The 16,783-nt window shown below is 42.8% G+C and overlaps 1 protein-coding gene across 3 annotated transcripts in view; it reads left to right on the forward strand.

The window, feature by feature from the left end:
- Window positions 1-16,783, forward strand: part of MTR (5-methyltetrahydrofolate-homocysteine methyltransferase) — a 106,330-nt gene that overhangs the window by 49,633 nt on the left and 39,914 nt on the right. For all 3 annotated transcript variants that reach the window (XM_041749065.1, XM_041749066.1, XM_041749067.1), the window contains 3 exons: window positions 9,141-9,320; window positions 11,305-11,421; window positions 11,707-11,847. In XM_041749065.1, coding sequence (XP_041604999.1) covers window positions 9,141-9,320; window positions 11,305-11,421; window positions 11,707-11,847 — 438 coding nt within the window. The remainder of the gene's footprint in view (window positions 1-9,140; window positions 9,321-11,304; window positions 11,422-11,706; window positions 11,848-16,783) is intronic.

A 16,783-nucleotide genomic window follows, 5' to 3' on the forward strand; every position in this document is an offset into this window, starting at 1 on the left:
TGCTGGTTCAGTTTGGGGGGACCTTCCAATGTAAATTTCATTTTTCCTTAAGGTATATATATGGGTAGTTACAAATAGTTCTGTGCGGCTCTGTATGAAAACCAGAAATCCCCAGCCCTGCAGACCCCCAGAGGCCACTGCTGTCAACTCTCTTTTCTGCTTGTGACATTTATATTCCTTGCCTCCTTGTAGTGGTGATGGATTTGGTGTTTTACTTTTCCACTGGTACTCTTCTAACCATTGGTTCTTCTTTGCAAAACCTATTTTCCCACTTTCTGGATGCTTCTGGGACATCATATGTCAACAGTGTTATGAAATCACTTGACAATGAACCATCAGTTAAATTGGGTGCTTAGTGGGCCCTTTCATTTGGGAAACCAAATTTCACAAATGAAATGGTCACAGTTGTAGTAAGTTTTCTTGAATGATTTTATCTTTTGTCATGTGTGGCATTCATATATTAGATGTTTTGGAAAGATTGCCTGTTTTTTTTTATCTTTTCCTTCCTGTTTTTTCAGCTCTAGCATTTTGCTCTGCTTGATATGAGATTTCTACACCTACATATATTCTCCAAATCCTCTATTAGTCTTATTTCTTCTTTCTAAGAGCTGTTTGTTGTTGTTACCTTAAGTGGTCATTTAAAAATCGGTACAGAAATCTGGTATTGTTTGTTGGAGGCAGATACGGGCTTTAATTCTTTCAAATATATCTTGTGTGCCTAGCCATGGGGAGATAGCAGAGAATAAAACCTAATCTCTGTCCTTGTGCAATTTGCATTCTTAGAGGGCAAACGGAGTAAGAAATAAAAACAGATCACACACATCATCTAACATATATGGATATATGGTGGATATACTTGGGAATAATTTGTACATAGATGGGATTTAAAGTCGTGAGACTGACTCTATTCCCAAAGGAATGACTATAGAGCAGAGCTCCTAGGAGTGCATCTTGGAGCTGCAGTGCTCAGGGCTGGGGAAAAGAGGAGACTCCAACATCACTAGAAGAATTTGAGGAGGAGCAACCTCTTTGGTAGGAGAGGAACCAGAGGACAGGTTCACTTGGAAGTCAAGAGAAGATCAAGCTTCAAGAAAGGCATGATGAGCTATTTTAAAGAGCTGTGGTAGATCAAGTTGGATAAGACAAAGAATTTATCACTGGATTAGGAATGGGGTAGTTTATGATCTTGCTGTACTGTTTCCAAGGAGATGAAAGCCCAATTGGAGTGGGTTCAAGAGAAAATAGAATTGGAGGCAGCAGGTGTAAACAGCCTTTTTTGAGGAGTTTTGCTGTAAAAGGGAACAGAAATAGTGTGGAAGCCAGAGATGGATAGGAGGTTAAGGAGGGGTGTGCGTGTGTGTGAGAAAATGGATCATGTGATAATATGTATCTGTAAGCTGATGGGAATGATCTGGTAGAGAAAGAGGGAGGAATTGATGTACCAGAGAAAGGGAGTGTTTGTTATGTCCCTGACCTTGTAAGTGGAGAGGGATGGCAGTCAGTCTGCAAGTGGAGGGAGTAGCAGTTCGCTCCCACTGCGGGAGAGAAGGCGTAGTATGAGTGTGGATCCAGAGGCAGGCTGAGCCGTGTGCAGGTGGGAGTCTGTAATAGCTTCTGTTTTCTCCGTGAAGTAGGAAGCAAGGTCAGCTCTGAGAGTGAGGATGAGAAAGCAGTGCTGTGTGCTTTGTGTGTCTGTGGTGCTTAACCAGGAGTGTGAGGCAGAAACACTCCCATGGGGAATGGTAGTCTCTGCTGATGCTTTTAAAAAACATACATTCCTGCATAAAAAAATGTAAATTCCAGCATATTTAATGTACGGTGTTACATTAATCTCAGGAGTACAGTATAGTGATTCAGCAATTCTGGGCATTGCCTGGTGCTCATCATCACCACAGGCAGCTTCCTTAATTCCATCACCCGTTTCAACTGTTCCCTACTACCTCTCTGGTGGCCATCAGTGTGTTCTCTGCAGTTAAAAGTCTGTTTCTTGTTTTGTCTCTCTTTTTTTTTCTTTGATAGTTTGTTTTGTTTCTTAAATCTGGCTTCAGGAATTTTAAAGCTGTAGAGGTGATGTATACCCTGATTGAAAATCGGAAACCCTGTATCTCAGTCCTCATAATAACCACCTGGGGTAGCTGTGGTCCCATTTTACAGTGAGCCAAGGTCAAATGGCTAGGACATGCTGGAGCCAAGTTTGGATCCCCGGTCTGCCAGCTTGAAGACTGATGCGTGTTTCCAAGTCTTGTATAATCCCCAGGCTTTGTCTGTTAGCCTTGAATAGTGTTTGATCCTCTCTGAGAATAAGTCTTTCCAATTTAGATTTGAATGTGACTACATATAAAAAAGTATAGGGGAAAAAAATTTAACTTGCTCCTTATGAAAGAATGCAGATTATTTTTTTTTTAATTTTTATTTATTTATGATAGTCACAGAGAGAGAGAGGGGGGGGCAGAGACACAGGCAGAGGGAGAAGCAGGCTCAATGCACCGGGAGCCTGACGTGGGATTCGATCCCGGGTCTCCAGGATCGCGCCCTGGACCAAAGGCAGGCGCCAAACCGCTGCGCCACCCAGGGATCCCAAGAATGCAGATTAGAGCAATATTAAGATAGTGTCTTATCCATACTAAGTAAAAGTAAACTTAAAAATGATCAACATCTGTGCTGGTCCAGCAATAGTAAACAGAAAGCTTTATTCATTCTAGAGCGTAGCATCAATTGGGATGGTCCTTTTGAAAGACAATAATACCTGCCAAGAAATATAAAAATGTTCTTACCCTTTGAGCTAATGATCTCATTTCTGGGAAATTATCCCAACAAAAGAATTCAACAACATAAGAACACTATATATGCAAAGAGTTTTCTTCAGCTTTATTGAAGAAGAAAACAACCTAAATGCCCAACTGGAGAGAAATGCTAACTTAGATTATGTCATTCTGTTGGAATATTATTCAGAGTATTCACATATTAATAACAAAGATTATGGAGCAGGATGACAGTGCTTATAAAATATAAATAAGAAATGAAAAACCCAAAGTTATTTAGACCCTGTGTATATGACTATGTAAAAACTACATTTGGTAATGATGGGAAGAAAATGCTGTAAAGGGAAGTAATTGCCAGACTAAGGTGGTTAGAACTAAAGATTCCTTTTATTTTTTTAATATTTATTATTTATTATTATTTTTTTAATTTTTATTTTTCTTTTTATTTTTTTTAATTTTAATTTTAATTTTTTTATTTATTCATGAGAGACAGAGAGAGAGAGAGAGGAAGAGGGGGAAGCAGGGTCCATGCAGGGAGCCCGATTTGGGACTCGATTCTGGGACCCCAGGATCATGTCCTGAGCTGAAGGCAGCTGCTCAACCACTGAGCCACTGAGGTGTCCCTAAAGATTCCTTTTAAATACTGCTTTTCCTATTAGGAGATCATTTTTCTATATGACTGTAGACTTATATATGCTCACTGAAGGATTGTGGTAAGCAGTTATAAACAGCAAAATTACAAAGAGCAAAACAACAGAAACCAGTAATCCAGATATTTTGGTATGAAGGCATGTCTTCTGTCGATGAGTTCTCATCACGCTTTTGGATGTAGCAGTCAGTTAAGAATCAAAATTCACTTTGTGTGCATGACAGGGTTGCTTCTAAGGAGAAAGATGCTCTCTCAAATGGAAAACCACTGTTCCAACAGAAGAGAGCAGAGTAACTCACACCTGCTTTTGTTGCTGCATTTGTATGTCGATGTCAGTTGACCTTTGTGATTCATGTTGTAATGAAATCTGCCAAGTCAGAGCCACCTGTGGCAGAGGGGACTAGGCCCCAGACTTCCAGAGGAAAGGCAAATAAGGAAGCATTTCTGTGTCTTCGTTGATGTCAGTAGTTTTGATCGCCGGCTTTTTTTTCTTTTTTTAAAGATAGAGACAGAGACAGAGAGAGAGAGAGAAATCTGTGAGTAGGGGGAGGGGTAGAGGCAGAGGGAGAAGCAGACTCCCTGCTGAGCACAAACCTGATGCTGTGCTTGATTCCAGGACCCTGGGATCAAGACCTGAGCTGAAATGAAGAGCCTGATGCTTAACTGACTGAGCCACCAAGGCATCCCTGCTCCCGGTTGTTTTAACTCTAACAATCCTGAACACCTTTATCATTGAAATTTCTGCGAAAAAATAACTTTATTCCTACTCACTTCTAGATTTAATTTTCCTTTTCTAATTGAAATGATATATATTATATGATAATTTTTGATAATGTAAGGTTTCTTAGAAATATAATTATCACATGATAGAATGGGCTATATCAATTTTGTTTGCATCTATGCACACTATATAAAATTGATATTCTATAAGTGTATCCATTATATTCAACACATTTTTCTATGCTAAAATGATTTGAAAAATAATTTTCCAGCTTATGGAGAAATAAAGCTCCATTGGGTTATTGATTAAAATTTAATTAATCCTAACTTAGAATATCATGCTGTCTTGGCAATATTCAGAGTTGTCATTCAGGAGCATGGTTACTATTAATTAATCAGGTTTTGTAGTTTTTCTTAAATAGCAAATCTCAAGAACATTCTTAGGTATTTTTTGGTGCTTTATTGTTGGTGGGATTGGCTTATTTTTCCTTTCGTAAATATTACTATTTTTCCTTTCCTTTGGCAGTGAGTTTTTAGATTTTTATTTGGTAATACCTTATTTATTAAATTTATATAAATTGATGCTGTGTTTCAGTTGAATGTCTTGTATTTTCCAGGAAAATACGCACCATGGTATCATAGATAGTTCTAGGAAACAGAAGTAATTGTTCTTAAAATTCCCTTTATTGGGCAGCCCAGGTGGCTCAGCGGTTTAGCGCCACCTTCAGCCCAGGGCGTGATCCTGGAGACCTGGGATTGAGTCCCACGTCAGGCTCCCTGCATGGAGCCTGCTTCTCCCTCTGCCTGTGTCTCTGCCTCTCTCTCTCTCTCCTCTCTGTGTTTCTCATGAATAAATAAATAAAATCTTAAAAAAAAAATTCCCTTTATTTTTACCTTGCTCGAGGCAGTTGACCCACACCTAGGAGATGATCCTCACATGTTCTCCCCTGACCCTCTGAAAATCTGACATATATTTCTACATTTCAGGGGCCTCCTTTTTGGTGGCTCTAGAGAGGTCACCACTCCCTGGCTAAGCTTACATGATTGAGTATTTATTCTTGGGCCTTTCCTTATATAAGATGGACTATAGATCTGAAACTATTTTTTAAGTTTGTTTGTTTATGTATGTATGTATGTAATCTCTACACCCAGCATGGGGCTCAGACTCACAACCCTGAGATCAAGAGCTGTGTGCTCCTCTGACTGAGCCGGCCCGGTGCTCCAGATCTTAAATTCTCGGTAAGAAAGTGACTTCTCCAAATGACCTTTGGAGGTGGGAATTCATGGCAGGGATGTGAGGAATAGGAGGCCTCCAAAGCCACTTCATCCCAGATCTCCACAGAGCCTGGGATGCTCACTGACCTCACAAGAGTAACAGCACAGCATACAGCTGGTGTCTCTCCTCAGCTCAGGTTCCTGGCTTCCTAGCACAAGCCTGGCATTCCTCTTTGTGAAAGAGATTTGAATGGAGTAGTTTGCCCTGTGTGAGGATATAGTGCTGCTTCACCTGGGCTCTTCAGAGTAGGATTTTCTAGCAAGTAGCCTCTACCCGTGGTTTCTAGATAAAAAGCCATAGGTGGGCATTGGATCACGATAATGCCGTGCAGAGGAGTCTGGTTTCTGATTTCCTCATTTGCTGTGTCACCAGGGGCCACAGCTGAGATCCACTTCTCCCAGCTGCTGTTGGCATAGTATGGAGACTGCCTCTCAGTCTCGTTTCCCTGTCTGACATCTAGTCTGTTTTCTCCTTGATTCTGAGTTCCTGGCCTCAAGGTTGCCTGCTTGGAGCATGAGCTGTGCCAGGGGCACCATCTCCCCTCCATCAGGTAGAGAGTGAACCAGGAGGCATTCCAGGTTGGCCTTGTTTTTCCAGTGACCCCAGCTATTCTACTCTTCTCTTCCACCATGGGCAGGATCTGCCCTGTCTTCACCCCATGCTCTCGCTTCTTTGGCTTTTTTTCCTTCTGACATGTGGGTGCCCTCCAGATGGTGGCACAGATGCCTCTTCCCATCACCATTCTTGGGAATTTTGTGGCGGCAGGGTGGGCCTCCTACTGCATTCCCTGGCCCATGTTAAGCGCATTCTGAGGGGTTTGCAACCCTTGGCTGGCCTCCGCAGGTGGTCTTGTGCCTTCCCTGTTGCTTGTCAGGCTGTATTTTTACAGAATCTAGGTGTCTTCCACCCTTTCTTTCTTGTCCTCACAATATCCACCTTGATGAACAAATCAAAGATTAGTTGAGGTTTATCTCCTTTCTCCCCAAGTGTGATATTCTGGCAAAGCCTGGGTGTTGGATTTTTTTAACTAAACCTTCTCCCTACTGATGGCCGTCTAACTTTGTGCAGCTCAGCAGTAAACTGGGTAAATCATAAAATCATAAAAAGTATGTATGCCTTCTTGAGCTAAGGTTTATGGTATTGTCACTGAGGTTTTCTTGTAGCTTGACCTGAGAAGGTGGTGCCCCATCCTGGCTGTATGCTAGAATCACTGGGGACTCCTAGAAAATACTGTTGCTCAGTTCTCTTCTCAAGATCCTGATCTAACGGGTGTAGGGTGAGGTTCAGGTATTAGCACCCAGGCAAGGAGCCCTCCAGGTAATAATGTGCAGCTGGAATTGAGAGCCCTAGCAAATAAAGGAAGGCGGCTCCCATTCTCTTCTTTCCTGGACCTCCCTTCTGGGTCTGTGAGCTCCTCAGGCATGACTACTCCTTAGCAATGAGTTGATCTCATAACCCTGGCCGAGGAACATGACAGAGGAAACCTTGGCAAGTCTGACATGATGTGACCTGCTCCTGGCAGAGTCCTGCACCCTGAATGTCTGTTCATTCTGAGGTTCTTTTGTTTCTGCAGCGGACAGGAGTTGTGTGTCTGTTAATGTGGTAGGCACTATGGCAGGTGCTACAGGGTTGGTGAGACAAGACCCTGTCCTTATGGGGCTGGTAATTGGTGATTCCCTTCTGACCTGTAAAAGAATTCCTGTCCTGTGAGGACCCTCCTCCTTGTCCCATGTACAGTGCTGCCTTCTGGTGCACAGCTGGACTTTCCTGGGTGACCTGCTCCTGACTGCTTTCTTCTGGACCCACATCTTAGTCTTAACCATGGCACTAACTGAAGAAATAAGTTGCTGAAAAAAATTCAGTTAAGATGAGAGCTTGCCCCTTTCCCTAAAGTGTGGAGCAGTAGGGTCACAGAGCCTGCTCCTGTCTCCCTTTCCCCTAGCTCCTCGTTCTGCTTCATTGTGGGGGCACTGACCCGCCAGATGTGAGATCTAACCCCACCAGCAGCAGGAAGCAGGAGAGATTTAAGGCTGAAGGGAACAGTGCAACAAATACCAAAGTAGGAAAGTCATTGAAAGCCTAGATGTCAGAGTGAGCTCTTTGTATAGTTGTACCACTAGGCCTTTCTCCAGAGGGCGGGACCTGTCCTAAATATTGGAGCTACAGCAGTGTCCCTATCCCTCTCTGTGCTTGCCTAGAGAGCTCTCTCAGGATGTCAGGATGGATGTGACCAGGACCTGATTCTTCAGCATGCTGAGTGTCCACCTCTAGCCAATGCCACCCTCCGATTAGCTTGGAGACTCACCATATGGTCCAGTGGTGGTAGCCACTCTTCAGCAACATTTTGCACATCTGTTCAAAATTGTATGTGACTTATTTTTTTGGAAGGACTCTAGTGATAGCAGGTATTCAGTTTTTCTTCAGAGCAGATTTGATTTTTTAAAAATTTTATTTATTTGAGAGAGTGAGGCAGAGTACAAGCACGGGGAGGGGCAGAGGGAGAGGGAGAAGCAATCTCCCTGCTGAGCAGGGAGTCCGATGCAGGGCTCAATCCCAGGACCCTGGGATCATAACCTGAGCTGAAAGCAGACGATTCACTTACTGAGTCACACAGACACCCCCAGATTTGATTTTTCATACAGGAAAGCACTCAGAGTGTGACGTGAAGACAGTCTCCATGACCATGACCAAGTTCAGAAGGCTTTGAGTGAAAAGCAGCATGTGTTCATTCAGTGAATCATACTGAACATGTGTTCTGGGCCAGGCGTGCTCTCAGCTCAAGGGATACAGCAAGACTGGTATTTTGGCTCAACAGGTTAATAATAAATAATGAAACAGATTTTTTAAAAAAAGAGTTGCCAAATAAATAGTTTCTAGAAAGAGAGGTGCTGTGAAGAAGATGGAGGAAGCAGGCAGGATGGCAGAGGGGCTGGTTGGAGAGGGAGAGTGAGAAGGCCTTACAGGGGAGAGGTGTCTGGGCAGGGAAGTGAGTGATGGTGAAGCACACTGCCCTGTCCCAGGGTTTTGTATTCTGAGCAGTGGCAGCAATAAGTAAAAGGGCTCTAAGGTAGGGATGAACTGGGCAGGTTTAAGGACTGTCAGAGGAGCCGAGGGCAGAGGAAGGGACAATGGTACGAAATAAAACTCTTGAAATGGGCCCTGATTCTAAGGGTGAGGGGAAGTGACTGGGAGTTTGAGTCTTGCTGGAGTCAGTTCTTTGCTTTCTAGCATCATATTTTGAAGAGCAGTACTGATTTATATTTATGACTTAAGGCACACGCTAGTTAGCTAGTGCTTGGGGGGTTGGGAAGAAGCTGGGGACATATCCCTAAATCTTTGTGGATTCTGGAAGGTCAAAGAAGCCTTTGGTGGTGCTGCCTGGGTGGTGAGTGATGGCAGTCCAGGCAGATCAGAGCAGGAGGGGTGCTTATTTGTTAATCGTTCCTTAGTAATGTTTGAGTTTTTATCGTGTGTGTGTGTATGTGTGTGTGTGTAAGCTTTAATTTTCACAGAAGCAGTATAGCTGTTGTGTGGATGAAAACACAAAGCGACTTTAAACCATCTCCTCCCCTGAGATAATTTGATAAATGTTGAGAGGCTGCTTGGCATTTGGATTTCTATGAAATCTAAGCATCGATAGTTAAGTGCATTTCGAGAAGTGAAATGTGCTTCTGCTTTCATAGATAACACTTCATTTTCTTTTTAAAATTGCATCTTTTGCCCCTCTTGCCAGGCGACAGAAACAGACACAAAAATCAGAGTGTGCATCCGGGCCTACCATCTACTTGTGAATAAACTGGGCTTTAATCCAAATGACATCATCTTTGACCCCAATATCCTCACCATTGGCACTGGGATGGAAGAGCACAACTTGTATGCTGTTAATTTTATTCACGCAACAAAAATCATTAAAGTAAGTACAGATATTTTCTTGTTTCTACTCAGGCCATCACTCACGTTTATCTCCTAGCACCAGTGAGTAGTTTGAGCTAACCTATCTGTTTACTGGCTGGGGATGTTGACAGTTTACTGTTAGGTATTAAACTACTTTTCTGAAATTTAGGGCTCTTCATTATTTTTCTTTTATGTGATGTTTTACATGATGAAGTGGAACATACATATTCGAGAAAATATACGAAAAATATAAACTATAATATATAATTGTGAAGCACATAATAGCTTTCACTTAGGTCATGAAATAGAACATGCCCAGCGCTCCTGTGACTCTCCCTTTCGACTTATACCCTCAGTTCTGAATTTTGTGATGCAACCATTTTCCTGTTTTATGATACCACTTTGTGGCTTTTCTGTATAATTTTATCACTATGTACAGTCCATCTGAATTATCCGTGGATTGTGTATTTGCAAATTCACCTACTTGCCAAAATTTATTTGTGACCCCCAAAATCAATTCTGTTGGTGCTTTTGCAATCACTCACAGACATACCCATGCGCAGAGAGGTGCGTGTGGCCCAGATGGGGGCAACCCACATGTTCCCCGGTGAGGTCAACAAAGACATGCCTTGCTGCTTGTTTCAACTCTTACTCTGTAAACACATGTCCAGTTCATGGTCTGTAATAGTGCTGTATTTTTCACATTTTTGACCTTTGTCTTGGTAATTTATTTCTCTGTCTAAATGGCCCCCAAGTATAGTGCCGAAGAGCTGTCTAATGTTCCTGGTTGCGGGAAGGCTATGATGAGCCTTACGGAGAAAATGCTGGCATTACATAAGCTTTGTTTAGACGTGAGTCGTAGTGAGCCAGTTGGCCGTGCACTCAGTGTTAGTGAATCAATAGTATTCATTAAACAAGATGTCTTTACACAGAAACACACATAAAACAAGTTTCTATACTGAGGACTAGATGAAAATTGTGTGACCAGGGGTTCACAGGAACATAAACTCTACTTCTCCCTCTAGGAGAAAGGGTTCTCAGTATTTCCAAATTCATCATTCACAGTGACTTTATACAACATAACTGCCACCAACAATGGGAATCGATTGTCTAAACAATGCAGTTTAGTGTTTCCTATTTTTATGCTTAATATAAATAGAATCTTAAGATGCTTATGCCTTTTTTGCTTACCCAAACTTATTAAAAAGATTTATCTCTGTTGTCGTAGCTTGTACTTTGTTCATTTTTATTAATGTATAATATTTCATTGTGTAACTCTTCCACAATTAACTGGTCTACTGTTGATAGACATTTGGTTTGTTTCTAGTTTGAGGACAGTGTGAGTAGTGCTGCTGTGAACATTCTCGTATGTGTAATTTGAGTGCACACGCACGAGTTTCTTTGTAGCATATACCCAGCAGTGGGATGATTGGGTCACAGGAGTAGAAGGACAGGCTATCTGCCTAAGTGCTTGAGCTGGTTTGTACTTAAACCAATAGTAAGTAAGAGTTCCTGTTGCCCCACGTGCATGCTAATACTTGACATTGTCATAAGGTGTGCTGGGAGCCTCAGTTTCATTCTGTCCTGTTAAAATTAGTCAAGTTCATGCTGAATTAGGGAGTTGCTTCATTTAGGCTGTGGAAACCTTCAAGTGAATGGCAGGCTACTGTCTGTGTTTCTTTCTTTGATATTTATTCAGCAGATATTTTATGGCACACTTCTCAATTACTGTGGCCTCATCAGGTTCACTGTAAACATCTACAAGGAAGGCAGAATTTTTTTTCCCCTCAGAGTAGGATCTAGAAGGGAAAACCATCTATGAAGCAGTGCTTTTGCAGTACCATAATGTGGCAAGTTCTGGTTTATGTCTACCTACAGGAAGCTCTGGATTACTTCGAAATTCATGTTTTTTACTTTCCACTCTTCTCTGTTAAGCTTAAGGGATGTGATTGCTGCTTTTGGCAAAATAAGGAGATCTTTTCACATTTTTAAATTTTTGCCAGGAAACATTACCTGGAGTCAGAGTAAGTGGCGGTCTTTCCAACTTGTCCTTCTCCTTTCGCGGCATGGAAGCCATTCGAGAAGCAATGCATGGTGTTTTCCTTTACCACGCAATCAAGGTACAGTAGAACACCTGTTTGCCCTTTGAAAGCACCTTTTACATGGGGAAGAGCTTGACCAACTATGGCCCACAGACTAACTCCGGCCTGCTGCCAATTTCTGTGAAGAACGTCTTATCCATGCTTTATATATTGTCCCTGGTCGCCTTTATAGGACAGTAGAAGAGTTGAGAAGTTGTGATAGAGACCACGGCCTGAAATATTTTGTACAAAAAATGTTTGCTTACCTCTGATACAGAGTATCTCTGGAAATTCTCTCTTTTCTTTTCCTTTTTCTTGCCTTAGTTTGGTATGGACATGGGGATAGTGAATGCCGGAAGCCTCCCCGTCTATGACGACATCCATAAGGAACTCCTCCAGCTCTGTGAAGACCTCATCTGGAATAAAGACCCTGAGGCCACGGAGAAGCTCCTACGCTATGCTCAGGTAGAGAGAAAAGTGTTCTGATGAAGGCTTTTCTCTTCGAACTTACTACCCACTTCCAGTTATTAGACCTTTGCTATAGAGTAGGAGCAAGTATCTCATCATGTCTTTGGATCACTAAAGATTTCTACAGAGAGTCCAAGAGAAGGTGTTTTAGTTAAAGATGAGGGAGCAGAAGCAGAGCATAGCCACCCTGCTTCAGTATTCTGAATTTAGGTTTCTTTAAATTTATTTTAAAATGTAAAATTGATCTTGTCCCATACTGAAGTAACACATATTAATTCTAGAAAATTTACAAAATATAGATAAGCAGAGGAAGAAAATGAAAATCACTCAGGATCCTACCACCCAAAGTTAACCACTATTGAGATTTTATGACTTTCTAGTCACGGATTTTGGTTTATTTTCAAAATAATTCTGTCCTCACACATGTGTGCGTGCACACACATACATTTTTATAATAATAGACCTCTATTCTAGATGCTTTTGGGTAACCTGTTTAGCAGCATATTGGCAGCATCTTTCCATTTTAAGAAACATTTTCTACCTCATTTTAAATAGACTATTTTGGATTTTCTTTTGTGGCTTTTATTACCTGATACCCATTGCAATGTGTTTACATATGTGTGCCTGTTTGTGTTCGGATCTGTTCCATCCGTGGGAAGGTTCACAATTCAAGGCTTGGGGTCTGTACACATTTGATGTATAGACATATGAATGTGTTAGTTAATCCAAAAACTGGCTCCTTGTTTCCCCCTTACTAAGTGTCCAGCAGTCCTAGGTACATTAAGTATCTGTCATAGGGGCTGCTTCCTAAAATTGTTTAAGGAAAGGTGAAATCTTTACCTCAAAAAAACCTTTTTGATTTTTTGCAAAGAGCCATGGCAAAGGAAGACATATTTCTCACAAAGCATGTTGGCAAAGTGGTAGAACACTTCCAAGGATGTTGTCCCTTTGTTAATGTTTTCTGTGTTACAATCTGATTATAACTCCAGCAGAACTGTCAACTTCTCCTGCTCCATTGTAGTGTGAGTACTAGAGTATTCTGGAAGAAGGCTAGGACGGTTTAGGATTAATTAGCTTTGTTAAGGGTGACGAGATTTAAATTTCTGAAATTACCATAGCCTCAGCAGAGCTGGTGGGGTTCAGACTGTGTGGTGAGCAAAGGACCCTCCCCTCCAGTTCCTTAAAAATATTTCTGATTTCTCGGATCCCTGGGTGGCTCAGCGGTTTAGCGCCTGCCTTTGGCCCAGGGCGCGATCCTGGAGTCCCGGGATCGAGTCCCGCATCGAGCTCCTGGCATGGAGCCTGCTTCTCCCTCCTCCTGTGTCTCTGCCTCTCTCTCTCTCTCTTTCTCTATGTCTATCATAAATAAATAAATAAATCTTTAAAAAAATATTTCTGATTTCTCTTGTGGACCTAGGACAGAATGTGTTGGGGATTGACTATTGCAAATGTAATCGTTTTCTGTCTCTTGGGGCTCACTGAATACAAAACAGCCTCTAGACTTCTCTCCCTCTCTCCAGGGCTTTTTCTGCTCATCTAGACAGAGTGCATGGCCGCTGAGTGTGGAACACTACCCGGTTTCTTCCTTGCCTGTCTTCTGTTGAGTAGAATCATAACTCACATGGGTTCTGTTGAAGGCCAAGAGGGGCGTGGCAGCTTCTATAAGCATGAAGTCATTGTAGAGAGTTCTTAACCCACATAATGTGCTGTTTTGTTGTTTCCTCCCCTCTCTCACATAGAAAAGTTCAAGCTCCTTATTTGTCAGACTATTCTCACATGAGGTTTTATTGACTGTGTATTTTATGTCAGTCATCCTCTTGGGTCAGTTCACTTTTAGCATTTGTGTACAAGTTTTTGTTTCTGTGTGTCATGCTGGGATGTCAAGAAGTTTTGCCCCTGGGGCACAGCCACACTGAGGGAGATCTTAATAGCCATCTCTAGAGCTTAACAGTCCATTATTACCAGAAATTTCTTCCCTCTTAGTGTAACCACAGGGACTTATTACAAGCCACTGACCCCTCTGTCAAGTAGGCTGTCTACGTTCAAAGGTGACTTCTGTTACCATTAAGGGAATTAATAACCAAAACAGGTATACTTTAATAAGTCCCAGTAGTTGCCAGCTTGGTAGCAATTTCTCAGGATGTACCAAGTGCAAATGGAACGTAAAAAGCAGTGCTATTAAGAGGTAAATAAAGGCTGAGGGGTTGTTTTTTTTTTTTCTTTATAAGGGAATGATCTCTTTTTGTTATTAAATAATGAAGTCTGCACCCAGGTTCCTGTGTGATACATTATTGAAAAGCTGGAAAGAGTTTTCTCTGATCTTTCTAAGCTCTCTAATCCCACTTTGGGGGAGTTAACAGGTTTATCAAAAAATAATTATTTTAGCTTGGCACAGGCTGACTTGTGGTAAGTAAATTAGTTTTGGTAATGAAAAGTTCCAGGTGTCATGGTACCATATGATTTCCATAGAGTTCTTCCCTCCCTCCCTCTCTCTCCGCGCCTCCCTCATTTGGACTGGAAGGATCTCTGCTGTCAATACAGTGGCCCCTGAATGACCGTGGGTTGTGAGAATACTCTTGATGCTTTTCTGGGAAAAAAGTTATTTGATCATTTGTCTAGCCTTCATCTTCCTCATTGCCCCTGGAGGTCACAGTCTTGTTTGCCTTTTCTTCCAAACACCATACTCCCCTTGATGCCTGTCCAGCTTTTCTGTGTGCCAGGAACAAAGCACAGGTCACCAGGAGGACCCCCTGAGCAGGAAGATACTCCAGAGCAGTAGCTACAGAGACAAGGATAGACAGCTGCATAGGACAGGTAGCTGGTTGGTTTGCTTGGTGACTTTGTGCTCAGTGAGCGTCCACAGTGTGTCTGGTGTGTGGTCTCCCCTCTGCAGCATTTTGTACTTAAATCGTGGAGAATCTTCTGTCGAATGACTAGTTGGAAAGCAAGGTGGGCTCAGCATGCAAGGTTGTACTCCTAAAATAGTTGCTTTAAAATGTACCTTTTAAGTATTGATTTTCTGAAACAGGGTCATCAGATGGGATAGTTTTTATGCTTTGGAAAAATATTTGTTGACCTTCCCTGGATCCTTGTTAGCCACTGTTCATCATCCCATAAATGTTGACCCCTCCATGCCCCAGAGGCCCTGCACACTGGGGGATCTTTCTGTGAACACACCAGATCCTTTTGCCCTGTTTGTACTCCTCAGACTCTGTCCCACGGGTAGAAATGGCCTGATGCTGTGGCTTATAGGGCAAGTGGTGCGTCACAAGTACTGAGTGAGAGGAATGTGAGCTTCAGAAGAATCCTCTCCTCCTCTCCTCTCCTCTCCTCTCCTCTCCTCTCCTCTCCTCTCCTCTCCTCTCCTCTCCTCTCTCCTCTCTCCTCTCCTCTCCTGTCCTCTCCCCTCTCCTCTCTTTCTTGTCTCTTTTCCTCTTTCTTGTTTTCTTTTTGCAGGGCCATGCAGCTCTAGTTTTTTTTTTTTTTTTTTTCCTTCTCTATGGTCAGATAGTATTATACCATGTTTTCTGTATTTGTTCAGCCATCAACGGACGTTTAGGCTGCCTCCGTGCCTGGCTACTGGCAACAATGCTACAAATCATCCTTTTAAATTCACCATCTTTAGTTTTCCTGATAGGGAAGGAAGCCCTTGTGTCCTCAGTATTGCCATCAGCACCCCAGCCATGCAGTTCTGGAGGTTCTCCCAGCCTTCTCTCTCTTCTAACACATTGCTTGTCACTTAATGTCTTTATGCTTGGATTTTCTTTCCTCCCTGTTACCACCACTGTAGTCCAGGCCTTTATCGTGGACTATTAAAATCTCCTCCCCCTTCTAGGGTGCTCTTAAAAATATTACTTTATTATTCTGAAGCTTCAGAACTTTGAATTTTGTCCTGCACTCCTCGGACCCCACAACTGCCTGGAAGGTTAAATCCAAACTGGATAGCATGGATTTCTGGTGCTCTCTGATTTGGCCTCTCTTATCCTGCTGAAACATTGCTCCGGAAAATCTGGCTTTGTTCAGCATTAAATCACTCAGCTAATATTTACTGAACTCTTGTTCTGTGCTGTGCACTTCACTGACCATAGAGGATCTAAGCAGTAAGAGAGATGTGTCCCCATGGAGCCTACAGTTGGATGAGACATACAGAAATACTGGAGGCAGTTGTGACCTAGCACAGTCCACGCTGGGATAGGGCAGGTGCAGGATGCTGTGAGAATGCAGAACCCAGAAGTAGAGGTGGTTGGGGAAGGCTTCCCAGAAGGCGCAGGTCAGGGGAGACCTCAAAGCTAAGTGGGAGTTAGCCAGCCTGGAGTGCCGGGCAGTGGTCCCTGCCAGGGCAGGGACATTTTCCATCTAGATGGGGGCTGGCACTGGAGCCGGTGCTGAGTAAGTGGATGTCAGGTGAAGGGATGTGGAGGGTGCAAGGGGCTGAAATGCATGGGATACTGAACTTGCTCGGCTTGGCAGAAGATGGAGCTCCAGAGAGGGCTGGGTTGGCGCCTTGCATGGCACGGAGAGCAGCCTCAGAAAAGAGAGGCAATGTGTCCTGAGAGGAATAGGATACTTAGGAATTTTTTCCTATGGGGGTGGATTGCTCAGATTTGCAGCTGGAGAAGGTCTCTCTGGCTACAGAAGGTGCACTGGAGACCAGGGTGATTTTGGGCTGTAGAGATAGGCAGTGGCTTGGAAAGTGTGGAAACGGGGCAGGGAGAAATTCTGCCACACTGTAGTCATTAGGACTCGGTGAGTGACCGAATAAGAGGAATAAATGAGTATTTCAGAATGCTACTTAGGTTTTTGCTTTGGGTGAATGATGCCACCAGTTTACATGGAGAAAGCAGATAAGATCTTGCAGTTCACCTCATGGACCACGATTCTTTCACTTTGTGTGCCTCTGCTGGATCTGTCTGTTTATTCCAGGTCTTTCTCC

This window comes from Vulpes lagopus, chromosome 3 (genome assembly GCF_018345385.1).
Source record: "Vulpes lagopus strain Blue_001 chromosome 3, ASM1834538v1, whole genome shotgun sequence".
Classification (NCBI taxonomy): domain Eukaryota; kingdom Metazoa; phylum Chordata; class Mammalia; order Carnivora; family Canidae; genus Vulpes; species Vulpes lagopus.